We start from the raw sequence: 25,990 nt of genomic DNA, 5'->3' as shown, positions 1-25,990 counted from the left end.
AGTTGTGTGTTGTCTTTGTAGCAGTCTTTTTTATTATTTTTACATCTTTTATTGCCTAAATAACTTTATTTTATTTTATTTTATTTCTTGCTTAGAACTGAGGATGCCATTATATCGGCGAAATCGATATTATTTGTTTACAATACATTGCAACACGAAAAACACGGATTGATTTAGGTGCACTGAAAGCTTCAGTTACTAAGTGTTGGTTAACAACTGTTGCAAAATTTGCACAAACTGCGCCAATGCTCATTGCGTCTTTGATTCGGTGTTAGTAGATTTACCAGACCAGGCAGTGTAACGTCCCAAACAGAACAGTAATTCTATTATTGCTATTTCAAACCCATCCGAGCAAAAGCGGATGCGGTTTCAACCAAGCGTGAGCAACGTCTTGCTTTGTCTTTCACCCAGTACTGAATAGCTCGTTGCAAGTCTGGCACGTCCTTCGAGTGGTGTCTATAGCGACACCATCATGGATTAGTCTATGTCAGTAGTTGTTTACGGGGCGTCGGCGCCCCCCTGGGGTCGTTTGTTATCATTTTGGGGTCGGTGGAGAATAATCGGGCGACTGAGGTGGTGCTAGGAGAAAGTAGAGCAGTTGAAACGAAAAAAATAGGCAAAAAGAGTCATTTTCGTTCTCAAGCGACCGGTAAAAGTAAATTTGATTGGTATTCACTGTATTGGTACTTTATTTTGCCACGTGATTTCAATGATGATCTCACAATGTATTTTGTACAAATAATAATGCCTCATTTGTCGGGGCTTGTCTGCGCTTTTAAAGCAAAATTTGCAGGAAGCAACAGATTTGTGCTTGGCCAAACCGAGTCAGAACCCGAGTACTCGGTGCCTCGGAGCTCGTATCACCTAAACCGAGCGTTAGACTAACTGCGAAATCGCACTACGAATCGATTGCTTGCTTATTACACAATAATTTAACAGGCGGCTTTGTTGACATCACAATTAAACGTGTGATTTGTTCACTGCTGACGTACGGAAGTAGGATATAATACAAGAATAATAGTGACTATTTCCAAAAATGTCAGGTAGCGGGATCACGTGCACTCAAATTTGTTTTCAGTTAGTGTTGTTGTTACTTGAAAAACGTTGGTGTCACCTATCGTTGGCTTGCCTCACATGTTACGCAGAAGGCCCCTCTTCAACTTAAATACGGCCCTGGGAGGTAAAATAGGGGCTTCAAAATCAGTAAAAAACACCATGTGAATGGGAGCGGTGCGTGACCGTCACAATACACCGAGCGTGATTCACCAAGCAGAACAATTGCAGTTTTGACCCATCCCTGGTACCAAGTTGAAAGCAATGTGCGCTGCATGCAGTTAGTTGTATCATGTTGAATTAACCCGTAGCATTTTTTTTTACATTTTAAGCGCTAAAACATTAATTATCACATGGATATTGTACGTGAAATAAAATCATTTTGATTTTTGTCATATTGAAAGGCGGCCATCATAAATTATGTAGACCAGGGGTGTCCAACACGTGGCACGCGTGCCAAAAGTGGAACGCAGAGCATTTGAAAATGGCACGCAAGTTTTTGCACATTCACATGGTAAACATTAGGATTTGTCAGGCAATTAATATTATTCGATTGATTCTTTTTAGCCTTTATTCTAACTTCAGTAAAGATGATCAGTATCAAGGTTACACAAATCCACTAATTAAACTGGTCGTTTTTAGACTCGATCTGTCTGCTTTAAGGCGCTTGAAACTGTCGAATAATTCCGGGCCTTTATGCTGTCGAATTCTGGATAATCCCGGGCCTTTATGCTGTCGTATTATATTCCATGTTATGGATTCTGCGCTTTAAGCGACATGGTATGCTATAAAAGGTTTCTGGAGTATCATAAACAAGTTTACTCGCATTTGACAACATATTTTTTTCTACCGTTAAGACGTTTAAGGCATGGTTTGGAAAAAGTACCAAACGTTGGCACGCGAGTATATTTTAAAACCTAGATTGGCACGGCGGTGCTTTCGAGTTGGACACCCCTGATGTAGACCTATAAGGAGAGGTAAGGGAAAAGGTTGAGAAACACTGGTCTAAATGCTATTATTATATATATAAGGAAGTTAACGTTAAACCTGGCGAATATTGAGAAAAGGGCAGAAAGTAAAGCAACCAAAACAAGGAAATAACTCGCAGCATATGAAGTAAATGTCACAGCAGTTTTATCACAATAGCAGTAATTTTATTTTAACCAAACCTTCGTGCGCTCAATTTCGATGCTGTGGGTGATGTTGTGTTGTTATTGTTAGGTTTAATTTGTAGGTTAGATTTAATATCACCTTTGGTAAGTCTTGCACAAGATTCGAAGTTTACGGTTCAAGCTAAAGGTTGAAGTCACATTTTGCGTGCAGGCCAAAATGCAACAAACTATAAAAGAGGATTAGAATAGGCATCTATAGGTAATCAGTTTTAATAGTCTGTACACCGGTTATATTATAAGTTTCATGAATAGCTGCAAATTAACATTGTGTTACTCTGCAAATATTGCATTGTTTGTGACAGAAATACCCAGTTTCGTCAAAATGGTAAAATCTAGAGTGTATTATAAATCTCAGGAGTTTCATGGACTTCCAAAACTGTCCGACTTCAAAGTTGTTGAACAAGAAGTAGACGAAGAACTCCAAGATGACGGTTTGCAATCATTCGTTTTACTTTCTATATCTTTTGTTTGCTCTGGTTTACTGCAGTAAATAAATAGTCTTCTTTTGTATTGGAACGGTAATTCTAAAAAATAGGTAAGGGGTTAGGGCTGGAATTAAAACAGTCTGAATATGATTGTACGTGAAAATTAGTGTTTTTCGAAACATGCCCGACCAATTATGCTTAGGTCGGCAGCTGGCGTGTTTTTGTTTTTGCAGAAATTATGACCGAGGCTGTTGTGATAAGCGTTGATCCTTTCATCAGGTAAAAAAAGGTTTTGTACCGGTCGTGGTGTAAGGTGTTCAAATATAACTATTATATTTCAGAGCGTACAATGTACCGGTAGCAGATCCAATCATCGGTTTCCAGACTGCAAAGTAACTTACATACTTTAACTGCTATTAAAAAAATGTGTTTATATACTTGTTTAATTACCTGCAGAGTTTTGAAAAGCAAATGCAAGAAGTACCCGGTCGGCAGTTTGGTTTTGCAAACCGGAGGCTGGCAAACTGTTCGCAAGAGCAAAGGTGATACAATCTGGTACAAAGTGGACGAACTGTTGTCAGATAAAGTGCCACTGACTGCTACCGTGGGGGCGCTCGGTATGCCAGGGTAAGTAACACGGGTAAGTAACAACAATGTTTAAACATACAAAAGCAACGGTAATAAGTTTGGGAAATGTTTATTTCCGGGTTAAAATCAGTTGACAATCTTACAAAGAACAAATAAGCACCGATAACGTGATATATAAACGGGTTTGGGTAATAAGCTAAAATCAAACCAACGTAAACATATCCGCAATGAAGTGTAAAAGGTTTGGTGTATCGACAAAACGTCGTTGTTCGCAGATTGACAGCGTACATCGGTTTTCTGAAAATCTGCAAGCCGAAACCGGGTGATACTGTAATGATAAATGGATGTGGAGGAGCAGTTGGCAACATCGTTGGACAAATAGCCAAAATCAAGGTAAAATCTACTTGTAAAATTAATATTTGCCATTAACTCAAAGGCGAAAGCGTGGCGATACCCAATATTCAACAGTGCGTTGAAAGTTATGTAGCCTAACAGTTCACCCAAACCGTGTACTTTTAGGCGCTTAAAACTGTCGAATTCTGAATAATCACAGGCCTTAATCTGTCGTATTATATCCTATGGCATGGATTCTGCCGCTTTAAGCGACATTTTAGCCTATGGATCTACGAACTGCTTTTGTACTTACCCTATTGTGTTGTTTTCGTCGGTTGCGGCTGTTAGATGACAAATCAAATTAGCTGAACTGAACCTTACACTGCGGCAGGAAGTTCGAGGTTTAATCACTGGTTTCAATTAATCTAGTTTTTTCCTAAAAATCGGTGGTAAGTTTAAATTATTTAAGTCTTTAAAAAAATTAACAGAATAGACACATCACATTTCTGAGGATACGAAAGTTGTGTGTCTAAAACTAATTCTACATTAAATTTAGTTATCCTATAAAAACCCCGAGCAAACAAAAAAAAATACAGTTTATGGTTTGTTTTGCTTGTGGCAGCTTACGACGATAAAGTAGTTTCTTAAGTGTCACATGACTGTGCATAACGTCGTTAAAAGATTAAACAAACTTCCAGTCGTCAAATCTTAACCAATTTTAATATAAACATATTACTGGAATCAGCCCTGAAGCGTTTATACAGACCAGCGATCACGTCATATTTACGTATAAATCACAGTTCGCCAGGTCCACTTGAGGCGCCATACCCAATCAGCTGGTCACCAAACATTCACCACCATATGACAAGGCTTAGGCAAGAAAAAGTTTGCGGTAGGATTCGAACCCGCGATTTGCAATTTGCTGACTCAACAAATATTGTCACTGTAAACGCCTATGCTCCGTTGCGCCACTTACCGGATTCCCAAACCGCCGACGCATATTTTTTGCATACATATTATTGAATTTTATACTTTGACCAACTGTATTCGCTCAAATACTTTCACGATAATATTTCTATGCAGGGTTGTAAAGTTGTGGGATGTTGCGGTTCCGACAAGAAAGTTGAGTTTGCCAAGTCGATCGGCTTCGACGCTGTGTTCAATTACAAAACTGCCAAGTCATGGAAGGATGAGATTGCAAAAATCGCGCCAGACGGGATCGACTGCTTCTTTGATAACGTTAGTAAATATGCCAATTGTTCTCACACGACAAAGACACACCAAAAAGCCAGTTTGCCTTTGAACTATCCTGTTGAGAATACACAGAATTTTGAATTTTGACACTTAAATCTCAAATGTAGTCTGCATTTATTGTTTATTAATTTTTGAAAAAAAACAGTTTTCTGTGCTTTAGTAGCAAAACAGTAGAAATATTATTTGTAACGCTGCCGAGAATTTGCAAAAATACAGGCTGCAGCACCGCATTTTTTGAACAATGGTTAAACTTACGATAAATGTGTGTTCCTGTTTACGCAGAAACACTCTGTATTTGAGGTACAAGTATTGTATATACACATGTACGTGTTTTATTATGACTAACTGGCATGTATATTTGTGTAGGTTGGTGGACAGTTGTCTTCCGATATTTTAGGTGCAATGAAAATGTACGGACGAATTGCTGCGTGTGGTTCTATCAGTACCTACAACGATACAGAAGTGTCAAAAGGTCAGTACAAATATAGCACATCGGTGCACTTTTCCATGGAAAAGTCTTGCTTATCCATCCTTGTTTTGGCTATATCAAATACGCATTTGTTACTGAATCCAACGCTAACCCGTTCATGTGAACCAATGGGAACGGCATACTCACACACAGTGTTTTTTTAAGGTGTTTTGGGGGACCGAAACGGTCCCCCAAATTTCTCCAGCGGTTTCCCAAAATTTGGATTTGGCTATTTTTTGGTATTTAAATGAAACACTTGCGGTCTCTTAAAACTACTTAGCGGTCACCCAAACCAAACCTTAAAAAAAACCTGCTCACACATACAAGACATACACAAGTCGCCAATGGTGATATGGATTTGTCCACTATGACCGCTATGATCATTGTGACCAACTTGTCAATCTTTTTTTTAACTATTTATTTGAGTGTATGCTTATTTGAAAGAACAATTATGCAAAAATGCTGACAGGGATATGGGTTGGGGTAAGGATGCCGACCGTTTGGTAACAGCGGTTAAAACATAGTTTTTACAGGTTGGGTGGTCACAGTGATCATAGCCAATAAGCGGACTTCGTGTCTTTGCACAACGTTAGTGTATAGTATGGCTTTGTACAAAGCACTATACAATTTCCCTTTTTAACTTTGTGATGAAACTTAACAACTTTTAGGAAAAGTAACGCTTCATGGTTTCGACATACGGTGTAAGTTTATACAACGAATTTAGTGTTCACCTGTTTTTTGCCAGGATCGCGTTTACCCATTATAAGTATAAGATCATGTCACTGACCCAACCCTTATTTGTATACTTTGTTTGCACAGCAACAGTTCCTGTATTATCTGCATCCAAGGGCAGGCTGTATAGTTTTTAGCGTACACCTATGTTATTCATCCAACCCCTACAATATAAAATGGTTTGTGAATGTGCGATTGCACTTAATTCTCAAAAAACATGTTTTGCTTGCAGCTAGCGTGGTACAATACAATGTGGTGTTCAAGCAACTAACAATGCAGGGATTTATCGTCACTCAGTTTAAAGATGACTTTCCTGCTGCTCTAAAGGATCTGGGGCAATGGATCCAAGAGGTATTGTAATACAAATAAGTCCAGAACATTGTGCGTTTTACTTCAGTTAAGTTCTTAGTGTGTGAAGTGCTATTTTTAATTCAAATATTTTTAGTATTGGTGACGAGATTTTATTTTTAAAAAATGTATTTTTGTGACGCAACATGGTAAATCGAACTTCTGTTTTCCTGTTTTTAAAATTCTGTGTTTGAATAAACCCTGTTTTGTTTTTTTGTTTTTTTGTTTTTTTCAGGGAAAGCTCAAAATACAAGAAACCGTCACAGAGGGCTTTGAAAATATTCCACAGGCTTTTATCGGAATGCTGACAGGGAAGAACATTGGAAAAGCGGTGGTCAAGTTGTAAAACAGCTTGCGTGGCCGATTTGTGATTTTAATCAGCCCTATTGGTATAAATCTTGTATTATTATTTACATAACGGAAACAATTTTGTTTTTTGCCGAATCTCCCGCAGACAATAAAATGTAAAAAAGATTTACATAATAATTAAGTTCGCTTTTATTACATTTGTCAACTAAACTGAGTCTTTGCTCAAAAGCGCTTTTCGGTAACCCAGTCAAAACTATTTGCATTAATATGCTATATTTAAACGTTATCTTTCTTTGTGCATTAAACTTGCTCTAATGAGATAGCAGATCTAGGCTACTAGTCATCAACTACTGACGATGACAATAGTACTTGTCGAAACGTAGTTATGCTTTACACAAATATATTGGCTCTGATTTTTTTGCACAGATAAAAAGTTTACCGAAAAAGAGCCCGGCCAGAACAATCGTATAAATCACATTAAACCAATTTTTTTAAATGAAACAAAAATTTAAAACAACAGTTCGGTGTGGATCGGGTAGGAAGTGAGTCATATGTTGGGGTAATATAACGTCGGTAGGCGCTGAACAAACTGATTTGCGCGGCAATGCTTTTTGTTGACACATAATGAAAAAATATGGCAGGAGTTCAAAATCGTTCAAAAAGGGGCACTAGTAGGCTACGTGCGGTGGATACGGCTACTTATGTCTTTATTTCCAGAGTCTTGTTCTAGCTCGTCAACCAATGTCACATGTCATGGCACTCTCGATAGACAGGCATTTTGTACATCAACTTGATTATTGCTCTACTTCAATAGAATGTTATAAAACAACAAAACAAGTCGTAAGGATATATTGATAACTTTAACAAATTGACATTAGAAAACAACACATTACGGTAAAGCAAGCAATTACAAGTAGCCTAGGCTAAGCTGCTGCTGGGCTAAACCTTATGTGGAAAATTACAGCAGCGTTGCAGTTTATAAAATTTCGATACAGCACAGGACAACATACGGTAACAGCACATAACTAAGAGTTCATAGAAGCACATCTACATCTTAATTAGGCTAACCGCAAAAGGAAGTAGTTCAAAGTTTAACATAATTCGGTATACCAGTTAAATCAAACTGTTGCACAGTTTGACTTCCTTGAAATTGGATGAGCTAATTTAGTTAACAACTGTTGCAAAATTTGCACAATTGTTACAGGCGTCAGTGCTTACTGCGCTTTTGATTCGTAAGGTTTGTCTGATGTAAGTTAAGGTGGAAGTAGATTTTCCAGGCCAGGCAGTGTAGGCTGAGTTGAAACGTCCCAAACAGAAACTGTATTTCTTTCTATTATCTATTATTCTCGCGCCCGTTCGCGCACAAAGCACACTTCGATCCATCTAAAACTGGTAAAAAAAGGCAAAAACACACACGGTTTTAATCACCCATGACCAAGGTCTAGCTTTATTTCACCCGGTACTGATCAGTTCATTACAATGCCATGCCTTTTGAATAGTGTCTTGTAACACGAGCTTTACTATGGATTAGTCTAAATGCTATTTTTAGTGCATTAACGTTAAACTTGGTGAGTATGAAGAAAAGAGCAGAAAGTAAGGCAACCTTAACAAGGAAATGACTCAGCATATCAGGTGATTGATTCAGCACATGATGTAAATGACTCAGCAGTTTTTACCTCAATATAAGTAATTTTGTTCCAACCAAACCTTTGTGCGCTTTATTTCGTCGCTGTGAGTGATGCTGTTAGGTTTTGCCTTTGCTAGGCATTACGCAGCGTTTGACTTTTGCGGTTCAAGCTAAATGTAGAAGTTGCATTTTGCGTGTATGCCAGAATTTCCACAAACTATAAAAGAGGATTAGCATAGGCAGGCAATCAGTTTGAACGCAAATCAGTTGAGTTTTTAAGCCTGGTAAATATTCTTTCTCGGGAATAGCTGCATCTTAAAATTGTGTTATTCTGTAAATGTTGCATTGTTTGTGACAGAAATATCCAATTTGGTCAAAATGGTAAAATCTAGAGCATATTACAAATCTCAGGAGTTTCATGGACTTCCAAAACTGTCCGACTTCAAAGTTGTTGAACAAGAAGTAGACGAAGAAATCCAAGATGACGGTTTGCAATCATTCGTTTTACTGTTATATTTTTTGATTGCTTTAGTTCACTGTGATGCACAGAAACATGATGCTATGTATAACACATTAATTCTAACATTTAAGTTAAATCAGTCTAAAGATCCTGTAGCTAAGTGAAACTAGTGATGCACCGATGCCAACAAAAAAAGCGCAGTCTTTCAAATTAACATTGAGACTGGGATATAGGGTTTGCAGGGGCAGCTCTCGCTAGGGTGCTGGGGAGCGGCAGCACCCCTAGATATATTTTTTAACATTCCTACTACAATATTACAGATAACTTTCATTATACTTATTTTACAACAACATGTATATATACGTACAACTGTCTACAACACAAAGTCAACAAAAGGTGAAAATACATGGTATACCGCTGTGAAGAATTAAATGCTCAAGGTGTTGATTGGTTTACTTACTGATACATTTGTACAGATCACAATTCCACACCTTTCAGTTGTTGTAGAGTGTATATAGGTGGTATTAAACAAGGAAAATTGTTAATTTGAAAAAGGATTAGGCAAATGAAGCCAATGAAAAAAGACTTTATTGCACATTTATAGATAAACCCTGTTTGGCTTCAACTTATGGTGTTATAGTTGGACTTTCTGAACAACTCATGTAAGAAAATTTAAAAATTGGAATGCAGCATTTCAAAGAATTTGCTACAATAATTTTCTTGTTATTCTACTGTTAAAAGGTCTACTTGTAATACCTATAAAAGCTACATGCTATTTTATTGCCTACATGTTTGGTGACTTTACATCAATATTTAAAACAGTATTTTAATATTGTTTCGTTAAGTGCATTGCCAATAATTGTTAAATTCTATGTAGCCTGAGCTACATTGCAGCCATTTTGAATGTTTCATTATCAACAATAAAGCATTTGTTTATTGCAAGTTAATATATATCATGCAATTTGTTGACATATTGTGGGTGTGTTTACAAATAAAATGAATCAAAAGATCTTGTGAAATCATTTCTCACCATTTCAGAACCTTTTGGTTCATATAGGATAGCAGCCTCTGATGATTTACAACTTTGGATGATGGCTATTTATACATTTATTTTAGCTGTCAATAATACAAATCTGATCTAATCAGACAAAAATCTGAATTCTTTCTTTAGATGTGCCAAATAAGATACACAGATCTTTATGACATTTATTGTGTCAAACCTTTATATCTTTGAACTTAAACATTACATTCATAGTTAAATTTTTAAGTCACAGAAATCAATACATAAAAACAGGTAAAATAACTCACATTCTGTATTCTTGTCATTTAAAAAAAATAACCAAACCCTAATAGCCCTAACTGTCAACATTTTTTTCAGACCCAGGACACTCCTGGGGACGAAACCCGATCAGGGTTTTATGTCTGTACGCGCCGGACCATTCGGCCACATTTCTGCCCCCGTCAGCATTTTTTTCGCGGGGTTCGAACCCAGGACACTCCCATTACGTAAACTGCATTTAAAATATTTCCCTTGCGCCACCTACCGGAAGTTAACACACCTGTAATACGAGTTCTTGTGTTAGTAGCTCTGACATGCTTCTGTCGTAAAGGTTTGCTGCCCAGCAAACAGTTATAATAAAACACCGGACAGTTTTGTTAAATTTTTAGTTGTGTGAGTTGTAAGCCTCTTGTCGCTTCCAGCCTATAAAAGAAATACTGATCTTTTTACCTGAAATGAACAAACCATACTCGAAAAATCTACACAGCGTTATAGTCATTTGATGCAGCGTTAGTTATTGCACAGTTTAAAAAATCTGTGGTAAACAATTAAAAGATTCTGTGGTACCCAGGTGACAAAAACATTTTGCGCTTTTAAGTTGTCTGTATAAAAGGCCGGACCGCAACAAGTTATTTAACCGATTTAGTTTTCGTAGAAATGACTGATTCGCCTAATTAAATACCGCAAACCGAAGCCTTTGTACACCACTAAGTAAAATATATATTCCTTCGAAACATGTCAGATGGCAACTGACGTGTTTGTAATTTTGCAGAAATTCTGACCGAAGCTGTTGTGATTAGCGTTGATCCCTTTATCAGGTAAAATATTATATTGTTCATTTTTGTAAGATAGATGCTATTGCTTTCGTGTGTTTCAGAGCGCACAAGGCATCGGTAACAGATCCAATCATCGGTTTCCAGACTGCAAAGTAACTTACATACGTAACCTGCCATTAACGATTGTTCGTTTACTTGCTTAATTACTTCCAGAGTTTTGAAAAGTAAATGCAAGAAGTATCCGGTGGGCAGTTTGGTTTTGCAAACTGGAGGCTGGCAAACTGTTCGCAAGAGCAAAGGTGATACAATCTGGTATAAAGTGGACGAACTGTTGACAGATAAAGTGCCACTGACTGCTACCGTGGGAGCACTCGGTATGCCAGGGTAAGTAAAAATGTTACAAAGTGTCACAACAGTTTTAAATAATGCATAAACAGTTTAGAAAATGCGCAAAAATCTCTTCAAGTTATAAATGAACCTATATCCACACAAGTCGAGTGTTCTTTGCAGATTGACAGCGTACACTGGTTTTCTGAATATCTGCAAGCCGAAACCTGGCGAAACTGTAATGATAAACGGATGTGCAGGAGCAGTTGGCAGCCTCGTTGGACAAATAGCCAAAATCAAGGTAAAATCTGAAAGTTACATTATTTATCTGTATTCATGTTGTATTTCTATGTAGGGTTGTAAAGTTGTAGGATGTTGCGGTTCCGACAAGAAAATCGAGTTTGCCAAGTCGATCGGCTTCGACGCAGTGTTCAATTACAAAACTGCCAAGTCATGGAAGGATGAGATTGCAAAAATCGCGCCAGACGGGATCGACTGCTTTTTTGATAACGTTAGTAGAGATTATGGTCAAAGGCATAATATGCACACCCAAAACGTGACATGACTGGCTTATATTTACCTATGTGTAGGTTGGGGGACAACTGTCTTCCGATATTTTAGGTGCAATGAATAGGTATGGACGAATTGCTGTATGTGGATCTATCAGCACCTACAACGATACAGAAGTGTCAAAAGGTCAGTACAAATATAGCACATAAGTAAAAAAGTCCTGCTTTTCGACCCTTGTTTAGGCTATGTAGGTATCAAATATATAATACTAACGGCATACTCACATATATACACAAGCCGCAAATGGTGATATGGATTTGTAAGGGTAGGCTATACGTAAATACCACCCGAACACTATGACCGCTGTGGCCAACCTGTAAATAATGCGTGGACATTGTGACCAGCTTGTAAATTTGTGTTGGGTACTTAGGAGACTAGGTTGTTCAATGTCATTGCGTAACAGTACCGTGTACTCTTCCCAGTAACAACCAACCACAATCCAGTGCACCTTAGGATACTAATATAATTTCGCTTGCAGCTAATGTGATCCAAGGCGCTATGGTGTCCAAACAACTGACAATGCAAGGATTTATGGTCGATCAGTTTAAGGATGACTTTCCTGTCGGCATCAAGGACTTGACGCAATGGATTGCAGAGGTATCAAACATAAGTTAATGAAAGTTGTGCATTTTGCAACAAATAAACAGTTCGGATATCCTATTTGTTTGAGGTCTAGGCGTTAAATTCCACAGAAATCATTTCGGTTTTGGGACGAGTTTTAATTTTACCAAGATGCACTTTTGTGACAAAAGATTGAAAATGAAAATTCCAATATATTTTTTCAAAACCACAGTAGAATGAACCTTGTTTATTACCAGGGAAAGCTCAAAATACAAGAAACCGTCACAGAGGGTTTTGAGAATGTTCCAAAGGCATTTATCGGAATGCTGACAGGAGAGAACATTGGCAAAGCGGTCGTCAAGTTGTAAAACAACTTGCGTTTGTCTCATGGCCAATAAAACATTTCGGATTATCCTTGTAAGACAAGTTGTGTATTATAAGTTACGCTATAAGTAAATATTTAAGTTTACGTTTATCACGTTTAAAACGCAAATTGGGTCCATGTTTTGTTCCATAATCTTTTGTGAAGCAGTCAAACTTTCGCATTATCATGCTGTATGTCTACTACATCTAAAATGTCGTTAAATAAAGTAAGAAAAATATCAACTTCGGTGTGCTATGAAAGTTCTATTAAATGAAAAAACACGTTTAAAGCACAAAATAATTCACCGCGAGCGCCTATATGTCTCTTAAAATGTTCCAAACGTTGAGGAAAAAAATTCAACGATCATTTGAGCTTGTGAATATGTTTATTACAGTGTATACACTGGCGGCGGTAAAATAAGGATAAATATTACTACAGGCAAATGATTGTTTAGTTCAATCTGTAGATTATGTTAGAAAAAATATCGTCTTGTAGATACCAGTATATGGGATCTAATGAAAAATAGTATATTTTTGTTTAAATCTGTAATTTACAAACAAAAGATGTAGATGCTTGGCGACCTGGTTGGAAGCAAGAAATGACCGATAACAAAATGAAAATTCTGCCATAAAATTGCTGCAATAAAATAACCAGGCTTAAACAGCTGCAAGAAATTACCACGATAAAATTATCGCGATTAAATTGCTGGTAAGAATCTATCGCGATAAAATTTCTGTAATACAATTACAACGACACGTTTCAAAGCTTACACATACACAAATGTCATTGGTATTTGAAACCGAAATATAATCAAAAACTACACTTGTGAGGTTTTAAAAAGTATGTTTATTGCAAATATCGAATTGGCTCTGATTAAAAGTTTATAGAGCGCAGCAAATTGCTTAATCGGGATATGGCAAAATTCAGGATTCATTTCGATTCGAGCACCAAGTTAAGCAAATCGGTAGTGTGAAAACAGTTGAACTATTCTATTTGAATAGGACTGCTGATATCATGTTGTTCATGTATGGCTACGTCAATACATATATTCAACTGAAATCGTCTGTTAAGCATGCGTGGTTCAGGACGATTGAACAAGTTAATTTTGTTTTGTTTTGGTGTCCAGAATTTTAGCCTTTTATCACCCTACCATGGAATCATTTTCCAGAAAACCCGGTATAGAATAAATTATTGATTATTGACACGTTTCTAATGGTTTCAATCAGATTAGGTATTTGACCAAATAAGTACAAATTTAACACTAAATTCAAGCTTCATAAATTTGCATCGGCCCATATGCGGCAAAACTTTCCGGTGAAATCAAAAACATAACTGCCAAAGAATTTGTGTAATAGAACTTATCCTAGTGCAGACGTTTCAACGATCGATATTGCCATCATCAGTGTAATTTGTCATACGAGCTAGAACAGGGTTTATGCAATCACCTAGGAAAAACGGAGTAAACGCAAGCTGTTTGGGGTGGCATCACAAATAATACATAATTAAGTTACATATGTTTTTGATTAAATTACTTTTAAAATCCGTGTATAATGTTACTGGTTCAGATTTGACATAAATATACTTTTATAACTTTCTGTTTTTTGAAAAAAAAATTATACCCAACAAATATCACTTGTAACAATAAATATTGGTAATTTATCAAACGAAGTTAACGATTAGGATTAGTTATTTTGATGCCAGTACTATTACCTTGTGCCACACAGAAGTGAAAGTTTTAATGCGAGATGAAAATTTTGAACATGTATCGTAAAAACGTTGATTTTAATTCAGTCGATGTTTTTTCTCTAACAAATTAAAATAAAACACACGAGGTGACAATTGTAGAACAGACAAATAAAGCAAACACAATTTGGTTTAGTTTGTGAGCGTTGGAATTTGCGCAAACAAAGTTATCGCTCACAAAACACCAACAAACAAAAAATTGCTTGTTGATCAGCTTACGTGCAATTTCAAATCTGTGTGTTTTTATAAGCAAAACCGTCCGTTAAACCGGTAACCTGATTATAAATAGGTCAATGATCTCAAACTAGTTCATCAACAAAGCATTTGCTCCAGTGGGCAATACTTTAACTGACAGGTACAAAAGCTCGTTGCTCCGTTGCCACTACATTCTGTTCCCAAACATAGGCTTTTCTAACAATTTAAGGCACTTTATCAGATTATATAAGCATTCTCAAGGCGACCATTAACTGCTTTAAACAGTAAAATTACATGTTTTTATTAGCTTTAAACCGTGCTGCAGAGTCCACACAAAGCATGCTTAATGTATACATTTTTAGAGCTGAAATATTTGTGACAAAAACCGTTTTATATTGCCGCACAATTGCGTTGTAACTGCAATATCGAGTAAAGCAAATTGAACAAATAATTTAGGACACGCCGACTAAACACTAACAAAAAAACAGCAAGCTGATAATGTATCGGAACAACAAGCTTTAATCAGTCGCTAATTTCGCAATCGCTTTTAACATCAATTGTCAACTTACAACATGCGAATAGCTTTTAGTTCGTATAACTATAGAACTTAAAATATTGAGTCTAGCTCTCCTAAAATTCGTGTCCAAAGCCCGTGTCTGGGCGAATTGCAAAGCGTGGCAGAAATTTTTTGGACACTCTTATGTTTATCACATTGGGTCTGATTTGTTCATTAACGTATTAATTAGATCATCGATTCTCAAACGGTGCGCCATGAAAAATACAATAACGAAAAAGTTGATTTATTTGACTTATGGGGAATTCAATGACAGATTTTTTTCATATTACTGTCAATAATGCTACCTCAAACTTTTAATTATTTTATAGCTGCGCACTGGGAAACAAATTTAAAGCAAAACAATGCCATAAAGACTCAACAGTTTGTTATGTGTGTTTTCGATACACCCACTCGGTACTTGGTTAGATAGTAAATGTGGTTTAACCTTGCGGTTGATTATCATCTTTGAAACGTTATTAAAGACTGAACTATAACGTGTGTTGCCATATTTGGAAATTCTGTTGGAAAACTGCTGAATAGGCATATTGTTTAAACAAATACTGCAGATTGGAAAGCAAATCTTTGCTGCAGAAAAAATCAATTTTAAAACTAGAGGATCGAAACTGTGTTTGGCAGTGTTCGACATTTATCTGCATTAAAGTCCTCGAAAAGTGGATCGTGCAGACAACAACCGCTTTATCTCGCCAAACATGTGTAGGCCAAAATGTAAACCGAGTTCAATCCATCCGAAAAAGGCAGTAGGAATATTTAAGCCCCTGAGTTGTTGGCAAAGGAAGCCTGAAGGTTGAAGGTTTTCATTGACAAGTAAGAATTTACTGCGAAAATGTAAGTACTACAGTTTTTATTTTATTCGTGTTCTTTTTTTACTTTTCTACTATTTGTTTTAGTCATTAGTGTTTTCTATTGTTCAAATTATTTCTTGATAATTACATTCCCTTGTTTAACAAAACTGTTCGAAAAAGACGGTTTAACAAATTTTTGCTTTTTTATTTTTAGGTTCTGCGAAAGTATTTTTCTTGCCGTTGCAGTTCAACTTACATCGGCCTTAAGTAAGTTAAATGTATTGTTACACGAAATGTAATGTTCTTGCCAATATAAGAATTATTTTCATGTTGTAATTTTTGTATCTTAAAAAAAATGATTATTTTTCCTAACATGCGATTATACTATACGCGACACTTTTCGCCTTAGTTTAATTATGCGATGTCGAAAACTAAATGCTAAAAAACCAAACACTAGCTTTATCAGTTGTACATTTTGATTGAGACCGTTGTTTAACCACCCAGAACAGAATTTCATTTTCTACCCGCTCCCCAACAAAACAATTTAAAATAAATCCAGTCTTAAACGATTCTTTTTAGTTAGAGTACCTTGTTATTTGTTTAGTGGTTCATCATGGGGCAATGGACCCCAACGTCCTTACGTGGACGACCGCGTCGGAATATTGTGACAAGCAAGCCATGCGTCTCTGCACACACAATGATATATGTGCGAACAACGACCCTCCTGTGATCGGAGTTCTTACGGGGGACAACTGGGTACCAATTGGGTACGATTTAGTGCGACTAACAGTTACTAAACTAAAATAAGCAGTAAACAGGGTTTGTGATTAAAATCATGTTTTTAGGGATGCGTACAACGATTGGACACAGGTCGGCTCAGACAGACTGTGTTACAAGCACATTCAACATTACGGACAACCTAGCTGGGGGGTTTCGGGATGTTCAGCAAGCACTTGTTCTTGGAAGAAAAACATTCTCTGTTGCGGTAAGATGTTGCAAACAATCACTTATCATGCGATTGTTGCTAATGATTGTCAACATTAGCAAAGTAACCATGAAAATGCTGACTTTGTGTTTTTCTGTTGACCTTATCGTTTGGTGAGAAGTCTCCTTTCATGTTATATATGTCAACAATATCTCTCTGTATCAGAAATATATTTTATTTCATTTCAACATTTTTCCTCTCGTCTGAGTACGGGTACACCATCTGAAAACTGCATCCATTTTTTTATAGCTGGTGTTGAGTTAGTCGGAGAATATACAACTTACGACACGGCTCGTTCTTATTGTTTGGAGAGGGGCCAAGACCTCTGCAAATACGACGAAATTTGCAGTGATGGTCAGTTGGAAGCGGTTAACGTGATACCTGGTGATCACTGGGCTCCAATTCGGTAAGTTTAAAAAAATATTGACAACTTCCGGCTTTGTAGGGGGCCAAGGGCCATTGCATCGTCACCATAACACATTTAGTTATTGACTTACTAAAAGTTTTTGTACCAATGGTTTAGAGAAGTTTAACGACCACTTAAAAGTTATAAAGAATTTTTCAGAAATCAATTTTTACTTGGCCTAGAATTACTGCGATAAATTGCACTCATGTTTACTAAAAAATACAAAATGTAACTTATCTACGATTTGTCTCCCAGCTACAAAAGTCTCCTTAATTAACAATAAACTAATGTATTTCTTTATTTTGTCGTAGTGGTGGCTGTAAATGCTCAAACATTTAAATTTATTCGTAAAAGTATTTTAGCCACACTTTGAACCGAATTTAATGCAACCAAAACACATGGGAAAAAAGTGTCTTTTTATTACATTTCTTAAAACCCCACAGGGACCTTTACAACAACTGGGTACAAATCGGGGACTCGGCGGGTCGAACCTGTTTCAACCACAAAGCGCACTATGAACTTCCTGTTTGGGGTATTACAGCCGGAAATTGTCCCCCATGGAACACCCCAGAAAAGGCTTGTCCTCATAAAGGATATGTCGTTTGCTGCCCAAGCGATGATGTTGGTGAGTATTGATATAATTAATTTCTTTCCTGCAAGAAAGGAATGTAAAAAAATATTTGTAAAAAGAACACTTTTGGTGATGTAAATGTTTTGATAATTTAGCTACGGAACCTGGCCCCTATCCATACAACATTTATCATTTCATCATGGAACCTACCACAATGACATGGGACAAAGCACGTAGCTTCTGCAAAGCACAACCAGGACGTGATTTGTGTTCAAGTGCTCAAATTTGCCCCAACGGAATTCCTCTTTTGACTGGTGTACTGCAGGGAGACAACTGGGCACCTATTGTGTAAGATACCTAAACAGTAAATTACTGTGATCAATTCATAGAATAGTTGCAAGGTTTTGTAATATCTCATGGTGCCTTTGCAGTAATCTAAGACTATTTACTCTTAACATATTCTAAAAGATGCTGACCTAGTTACACAATCTAATCGTGCTTATGCTTTTTGCGCCTATTTTTCGAATAACGAAGACTTAAACCATTTTATGTTAGGTTGGGTCTACAATATGTACTCGCTTATAAAATACATCATAGTTGATGTTAAAACAAAACCTAAATGCATAAATTAAACATAATTTAATGGTTACTTACTTGTTTCAGCGACTCGAACCCGGAAGGCATTAACGACTGGATACAGATTGGCAACGATGTTGCCAGAGATGCCGCTCGGGTTTGTTTTACCCACAAAGTGCACTATGGCGCCACCGCCTGGGGAGATGGAACCACTGGATGTGAAAGCTGGAGTGATGAAAATGGTGTTTGTAAAATTAAGCGTCACGTGTTTTGTTGTTCTGCAAAGACTAACTAACCGCATCTATGCTTAGACTTTGATACAGCCTTGGATGATTAAACTTGTTAGTTTTGAAATGTAATTAGAATGATTTTAATGCGTATTCTTAACACCATTTTGGATTGTGCACAATGTTGTCATTTTGTAATTGAAAATGCATAAACAAATAAATCTTCTGCATACACTTCAGGCGTTGTTAATTGCTTTGTTGTCAGAACCCGTTGGATCTGCACTCGACTTTTATACCTTTATTTGTCAAAAATGTCCGGACGGTAAGGAAGAGAAATTAAACATGAAGCATTTATAAAATGAATTTGTCCACCACTAAACCTCAGTTTAGACCTATTAAATTAATACCTTACCAAATATTTTGCACAAACACAAAATCCCAGCGAAAGATTGTGCTTTTGAGACGCACGTAAAGCTTAAAGTTAAAGGGATTATGCAGTATGCTTATATGATTGTATTAAACAAATTTTACACACTTTAATATTTTAAAACATAAGTTGGATTATGTTCATCATGAAAAAATTACACAATTTATAAAACTTAGTTGCATGCTAATTTTGGTTGATCACAATTCCTAATATAAATTAGTTGCCTTGATGCAATTTTGTTTTCAGATTTATCACAGTTTGCGCCAAGACCTTAAAAGAGCAAGATGTGATTCCAACATTTCAAAGGTCATCCGATATTGAATGCAAGATTACACTTTTTTCAAGTCTGGTTGAAAGATTATGTTTGGTTTACACTAATGACATTGCTTTCAATTGCATCATGCACTGTCATAGGCAAATAATTGAAATTTTTAATGCAAGTCACCTGCACAAACTCAGCAAAAGCCGACAAATCATTACCACTTTATACAGTTTGTCTATGCGGTTCTAAACAATATGCGTTATAATATTCTGTTGTAAGTATTAATACAGGCAAGTGACAAAAAGTTTTACTACATTTCAACCGGCGAGCGATTGTCTTCAAAAAATGTTTTTGTGAAGTTGTGTTGTTCCAGTCAGACGGGAACACTTTTTTCTTTGGATTTCGCCCCATTCCTATTTAGGCGGTTGTTTGCCGACTGATGTCGCCATTCGAGGTGGTTTTGAAACCTGATAGCAATCACGTGAAACTTTAAAATGTAAGTGCGATATGGTTTTGGTAAAATGTTGTATCTTACTTGTACAAAATTCAACTTTTTAAAATTGGTATTGTCCAGAAATTATGTACATTCACAATAAAGTATTGGCGTTAATTTAACAATGACGGTAATGGAATAACTTGTCACAATGCAGAACTTTTTTCAGGTTGTTTTCAAGTGTTCTTTTGGTCTCTGCCCTACAGGTCTGCACTGCCTTAAGTAAGTTGATACGGTTTGCGGAGTTATACAATTAGTCTACACCCAGCTTGGTTGAATTTAAATGAAAATAACTTTATTTGTTCCTATGTAAACAACAAAATTGAATAATGATTTTGCCTATACAGAAGTTTATCAAGGAGCAATGGATCCCAACGTCCTTACGTGGACAACCGCGGCGGAATATTGCGACAAGCAAGCAATGCGTCTCTGCACACACACAGAAATATGTGCGAACAACGACCCCCCTGTGATCGGAGTCCTAACTGGTGACAACTGGGTACCAATTGGGTAATTTGCAATTCCTAGCCGTTTTTTTGTATTGCGTTTCATACAAGCAAAGGACCTAAAATTGTTAGTTTGTTTGTAAATTATTGATTGTTATTTTGAGAAATATACGATTTTGTAAGGGCAGTGTTTAGTTTTGCTGACCCAACTTGAACGTATAGAGTCTCTATACTATAGACTGCTGTGTTTGGTTCTTATTAGTTTAAATCAGGCAAAACGAAAAGCATTTAGAAGTTATACAATATCTTATTTTTGTGGGTTTACATTTCCATGCTATTTTAACAATAGTCTATATTGGTTCCTTTTGTTTTGGTAAAAAAAAACATTTCATTTCAGCGACCAGTACAACGACTGGACCCAAGTTGGGCGATCCAAACTTTGCTACAGACACATTGAACATTACGGGCAACCGAGTTGGGGTCTATCAGGTTGCGACGGAGGATCTTGTCCCTACAAAAAGATCATTCTCTGCTGTGGTATGAACAGCGATTTTTGTTACTTATAACTAAGCTTATAACTGTTACTTATAACTTATAACTATAACTAAGTATAACTAAGCTTAGATCCGTTGGTTGACCATTTCAAAACATTTGGTTTAAATTTAAACGTTTGATAGCGGAAATGGGTACGATTACAAATCGGAAAAAGGGTCAACGACCGTTTGTGCAACGAAAAGAGCTATAAAAATATCATTGTTAAAAAGCGTATATTTGTTGAACAGTAGGACATTATCTTATTATTCTATCCCGCTCGCAATAATTTTCGTTTTAGTGTTCCTGTAACGAACAAGACTAAATTGCTTGTAAGCAATTAACCAGTTTATAAAAAAATATATATATAACCAGTTTTTGAAAAACTTCATGTGCAGTTTTATCGTCTTTATGGCCTGTATTTAATGAAGTTTATTTTCAAAATGAAGGTCTGGAAAAACCCGCTTTAAATTGCACCATTGGCTGCAAGTGCAAATACAAACACTTGCAAGTCAAAATTCCCCGTCATACTTGGCTGTTGCACAAACGACTTCATTCCAAATGCGCGACGAGGTTTTTTGCAACCGTTTGTACCTTTAATAATAAAAATTACATCCTGATTGCGGAAAACATCAAATGTTGCTACGTCATGTCCCGGAAACTATACATCATCAAACTATAGGTGTTAAACTAGTTCAACGAGGTTTTGTTTAATAGCCGGGACCTTTGTAATAGGTTTGCACTCGGAAAGTTCCAAAGGCCATTTAATATAATAACTTCATACAAGTGCACAATTCTGTTGCCTTTTTGAAAATAATTGATTCGATTTCAACTGCTTAATTAGCCGGTGTTAAGCTGGATGGGGAATATACCACATACGACACAGCTCGTTCTTATTGCCTGGAGAGAGGACAAGATCTCTGCAAGTACGAAGAGATTTGCCCTGATGGTCAGCTCGATCTTGTAAACGTAATTTCCGGTGATCACTGGGCTCCAATTCGGTAAAACTAAAAGAATTCATATTTGTTTCATTAAGCCCCTTTTATATTTACAAACTTTTGCACTTTTATAACTTTTTTTGATCAAGCGAAACCAAAAAATGTAAAATTTCCTCAATAAGAATAGCAAACAAAGGTGCAAAACAGGTATAGGACAAATAATTCCACATGCAGCTTGTCTAGTTTTGGAAAGCGTAGAAGACTTTTAATTTTTTTTTTCTTGACATGCATTCGAATTGAACCAACTACCTGATTTTGCTGAATTTTTGTCTGGGAGCTTTAGTAAATTTTGTACTTAGTTTTTGCAATTATATTTTAAAAGTATATCTTTAGGTTTGTTTCTTTAGAGACCTTTATAATAACTGGGTCGAGATCGGAGACAGCCATGGTAGGACCTGCTACAATCACGTAGCCCAACACGGATTTCCAACATGGGGGACCACAACTGGAGAATGCAGCCCATGGAATACTGACGAAAATCCTTGCCCCCATAAAGGCTACGTTATTTGCTGTCCTAGCAGTGATCCTGGTAGGAAGATAATATAGGAATCTTTGATTATATGGTTCTTGCACAAGATAACTTTGGTTATTAACATAAAATTCAAAAGTATAGATAAATCGTGGTCAAGGGTATTATATGATTAGTAGTTATAAGGTTATGTACAAAACTTATGCGATGTGTTATTCGAAACAAATCACCACACAACCATGGCTCCAAAAATAATTAGGCCTATGTTTAAAAACTAGGCCTGTTACAACTAATATTGTTCTATGGTAAAACAATTTTACACAGAAACCTTGCCGGGACCTTTCCCGTACAACATCTACCACTTTATACTGGAACCAACTATGACATGGGACAGCGCTCGAAGCTTCTGCAAAGCACAACCAGGACGTGATCTTTGTTCAAGTGACCAAATTTGCCCTCACGGAATTCCTCTCTTAACTGGTGTGCTGCAGGGTGACAACTGGACTCCAATAATGTAAGGTTTATACAATAATATAACGTTCCAAACTATAAGAGTTTTGACTGCTTTTACTTTGTTTTACGTCAACAGTCTAGCCTTGTGTTTCTTCAACTTTTATGTCCGCGCCCTTTTAACAAATTGACGATATTTTAGATCGCATTTGCACACACTTAATACCAATAAAAGTACATGGCAAAAAAATACAATAATTGATTTCAAGCAACATGATTACTGTTTTACATTTGGTATGTACATGTTCAGTGACTCCAACTTACAAGGAGTACATGACTGGGTGGAGATTGGGAACGACGCAGCTGAAGCCCGCTATGCCCGACGCGTGTGTTACACTCACTTCGAGCATTATGGTGCCACTGCGTGGGGAGACAATAATACTGGGTGCGGGCCATGGAGTGACAGTCAAGGCGTCTGTAAAGTCAAGCGCCATGTTTTCTGTTGCTCACAAAAGTCGAAACAAATTTGTGCCTAATCATGTTCCCACAACATATTACTCGTCCCTTCAACTTATACACGTTGAATATTATTGCAACCCATATCAACTTATCATTAATCCAGAATTCGCAATAAATTTGAAATACATCTACAAGTTTTTACAGTCGTATAGTCAGATTAGTCCACAAAGGACATTTATTGAACCTTGTAGTCAGAAAGTAGTCCATTTTGCACATTGGTAATGATTTGTAGTAAGGAAACTCAATATCATATAATACATAATCGTCTATCGTTATGTTACCTAAAAGCCTTCGCCTATCTCCTCCAGACAAATCTAGATCGTCGTTTTTGATAGTTCGCAAGTGTGGCTGGACACTGCTCAAAGACAGAATAACCAGCTCACATCAAAAAATCGGACAACTCAAACTACGCTGCAAAGACTTAAAACTACACCTCACGAAGGTTTTAACACCGCAATGTATGGATGTGTATGCTACGAAACGACAAAGGTCGACCGCAGCCGGTTGTTCCATAGTACATGAAAAGAAGCTCCAGGCGCTACAAAAAGATCGGCAGACAAAAACTACAAGGAAAGGTAAAAAGTTCAGCAAACAAAGATGGGTTAACGTTTCTTCTAAGATTCTAACCAAAGCGGAACACAGTGTTTTGGAAAAAGGCCACGGGTTTGCAATTGCACCCAAGAAGGTTCCTATCCTAGAAATGGTTGGTGCTGCAGAGGCGGGTCTGCTAGGGCTCGCTAACGACAACGCAGCTGCCGCGGATTTGGCTAGGAGTCGGATTGCGCAGGTTTTGAAGAAATCCACGGCGCCCAAGCCAAATTTGTCTCCGGAAGAGACCCGCGCCCTAAGTGATCTGCGAAAGGATGAATCGGTGACAATCTTGAAAGCGGACAAAGGAAATTGCACAGTGGTTATGGATAGGAAACAATATGAACACAAGGCACAAGCACTTTTGGACGACAGCTCGGTATACCTACGATTAACAAAAAATCCGCTGAAGGTCATAGAACGGGAATTAAACAAGTTCATTTGGAAACTACGCACGGACAACTGTCTCACCGACCAAGAATACACCACAGAAGCACAGACGGACTACTTCCAAAGTTTACGGTTTGCCGAAGATTCATCAAGATAATATCCCTTTGCGACCTATTGTTTCTTTCGTAAACTCACCCACTTATAATTTATCAAAATTTCTCGCCGCCATAATCTCGCCTATCGTTGGTCGTTCCGATTACACAATTGTAACATCGTAAATCACTCAACCGTAACCTACGTCACATCTTATATGGTGTGATTGCACCACAATGCCCGAATCCGCTACGACGTAACAATATCATTGTAGTTTATTTCTCTATGCTGTGCTTTTGGCCATTTAGTATTGAGTTTAGTTTGGACCACGTGTAGTTCGTTAGTTGCTGACTTGAATTTGCAGCCGTTAGACAAAGTAATGAAAGTGACTAAATATAATTTGTTTGTCATTAATAGATGGTAGTGCTTTATGAACTTAAAAACTCTGACGAAAAGGAATAATGTTGCCTTTGCAAGGTAAGCTTGATTTGCATTTCAGTTGCCCGACTTGCCGTACATTTCAATTATCGTTTTTTATGTGTGTAGAATGCTTTCTGACGATTTCAAGATATTTGTATCTTTGATAGGCTGCCCTGGTCCAAAACTCTGGTAAGCTTTATTTCTGCCGGCATAAAGTTAATTTCTGTTTCCCATTTTTGAGTGAATGTTCTCTTTGCAGAAAACCGTGTCGTGTCGTGTCCACTGATCTCTATAAACCCTGGATTGAGCTACTCCGTTGAACGGTTTGGTGATTTTTGAAGCAAATTGAAGCGTAATGGCGGCTGCAAAAGGAAGCCCCAAAAATGCATTGCGGGCAATGGGGAGAGAGTGGAAAAATGTCGATAAATTTTGTTTTAGGCATTTTTGTGGCGATTTTTTTCAGATATGATCAGTAGTTTAATAGGACGCATGTATTCCAGTGTGTAATAACCTATAAATATGCGTAGATTGACTGTGAGGTGTAAGTATGTGTACTGGGAATTAAAACGTTTTTAAGTTAGTGTTGAAATAAATCTTTACTGAGTTGTAATAAATGTTGTTTTGGTTCAATATGAGTAGTTTACATGCGTTCCTCTATATTTAAGACATAAATCCAACAAGAATGGCTCTTTCCTTCACACATGATGATGTGATGCTTCATTTAACATCATCTTGTGCTGATCCAAACTGCTGTTTTTGATTGTCACCAAAGTCTTGGAACTAAAATGTGACTTTAAAGTTTGTTGCAGTAGGTTTAACATTTTTACTTGTATGCTACAAACTGTAAACCTAGTATGCTCAATTTTAGCTTATTTAATGTAACCTTTTCAGTTTGCAACCAACATGTGTAGAATAAATTTTTGGTAAAATGTTTCGAATTCTCAAACTTAACTAAACTCCAAAATCTCAAAGAGATACATGTACATAAATGCATTTAAGACCTCACACCCAAATGAGATGCCTATTTATGTACTATTTTAGTCAGAATCATGACATATTGTTTTATTTCCATTTCATTTCCATTCAATATGCAATTTCCTGCAAAAAAACATGCCTGCACAACACTCCAACACTTAATTCTTTCTTGCAAAACAGGAATGAAGGCAACGATTACAAATGCACTATATTGGCAAGT

The 25,990-nt window shown here is 36.9% G+C and overlaps 4 protein-coding genes across 5 annotated transcripts; all 4 read left to right on the top strand.

Annotated features, from left to right (window-relative positions):
* The first annotated feature begins 2,261 nt into the window (after window positions 1–2,261).
* On the top strand, window positions 2,262–6,755 carry LOC145213774 (prostaglandin reductase 1-like). 2 transcript variants are annotated; one of them, XM_080082163.1, is made up of 10 exons: window positions 2,262–2,424; window positions 2,581–2,656; window positions 2,884–2,929; window positions 2,992–3,042; window positions 3,107–3,277; window positions 3,514–3,631; window positions 4,655–4,810; window positions 5,192–5,297; window positions 6,259–6,377; window positions 6,610–6,755. In XM_080082163.1, the coding sequence occupies exons 3-10, from the start codon at window positions 2,889–2,891 to the stop codon at window positions 6,718–6,720; spliced, it is 873 nt and encodes a 290-aa protein (XP_079938289.1). In that variant the 5' UTR covers window positions 2,262–2,424; window positions 2,581–2,656; window positions 2,884–2,888; the 3' UTR covers window positions 6,721–6,755. The 2 variants fall into 2 exon arrangements, with proteins under 2 accessions (XP_079938289.1, XP_079938288.1); XM_080082162.1 differs by lacking the exon at window positions 2,262–2,424 and having other exon boundaries at window positions 2,532–2,656.
* Window positions 6,756–8,330: 1,575 nt separating this feature from the next.
* On the top strand, window positions 8,331–12,889 carry LOC145212386 (prostaglandin reductase 1-like). The gene is made up of 10 exons (XM_080080491.1): window positions 8,331–8,594; window positions 8,669–8,797; window positions 10,822–10,867; window positions 10,927–10,977; window positions 11,039–11,209; window positions 11,336–11,453; window positions 11,508–11,663; window positions 11,743–11,848; window positions 12,201–12,319; window positions 12,541–12,889. The coding sequence occupies exons 2-10, from the start codon at window positions 8,689–8,691 to the stop codon at window positions 12,649–12,651; spliced, it is 987 nt and encodes a 328-aa protein (XP_079936617.1). The 5' UTR covers window positions 8,331–8,594; window positions 8,669–8,688; the 3' UTR covers window positions 12,652–12,889.
* A 3,014-nt stretch (window positions 12,890–15,903) lies between these two features.
* Window positions 15,904–18,948, top strand: LOC145212384 (uncharacterized). Its single transcript, XM_080080489.1, has 8 exons — window positions 15,904–15,987; window positions 16,159–16,211; window positions 16,549–16,711; window positions 16,790–16,929; window positions 17,179–17,335; window positions 17,779–17,960; window positions 18,062–18,254; window positions 18,570–18,948. Coding segments are annotated over exons 1-8 (1,098 nt in total). The 5' UTR covers window positions 15,904–15,985; the 3' UTR covers window positions 18,778–18,948.
* A 74-nt stretch (window positions 18,949–19,022) lies between these two features.
* LOC145212383 (uncharacterized) lies at window positions 19,023–25,404 on the top strand. The gene is made up of 10 exons (XM_080080488.1): window positions 19,023–19,894; window positions 20,061–20,113; window positions 20,239–20,401; window positions 20,735–20,874; window positions 21,713–21,869; window positions 22,214–22,395; window positions 22,660–22,849; window positions 23,096–24,852; window positions 24,922–24,984; window positions 25,055–25,404. Coding segments are annotated over exons 1-8 (1,113 nt in total). The 5' UTR covers window positions 19,023–19,892; the 3' UTR covers window positions 23,322–24,852; window positions 24,922–24,984; window positions 25,055–25,404.
* Window positions 25,405–25,990: the final 586 nt, after the last annotated feature.

This window comes from Phallusia mammillata, chromosome 2 (assembly GCF_965637545.1).
Source record: "Phallusia mammillata chromosome 2, kaPhaMamm4.hap1.1, whole genome shotgun sequence".
Lineage (NCBI taxonomy): Eukaryota > Metazoa > Chordata > Ascidiacea > Phlebobranchia > Ascidiidae > Phallusia > Phallusia mammillata.
Note: the sequence above shows the minus strand (reverse complement) of the source record. Positions and strands in the feature narration are given on the sequence as shown.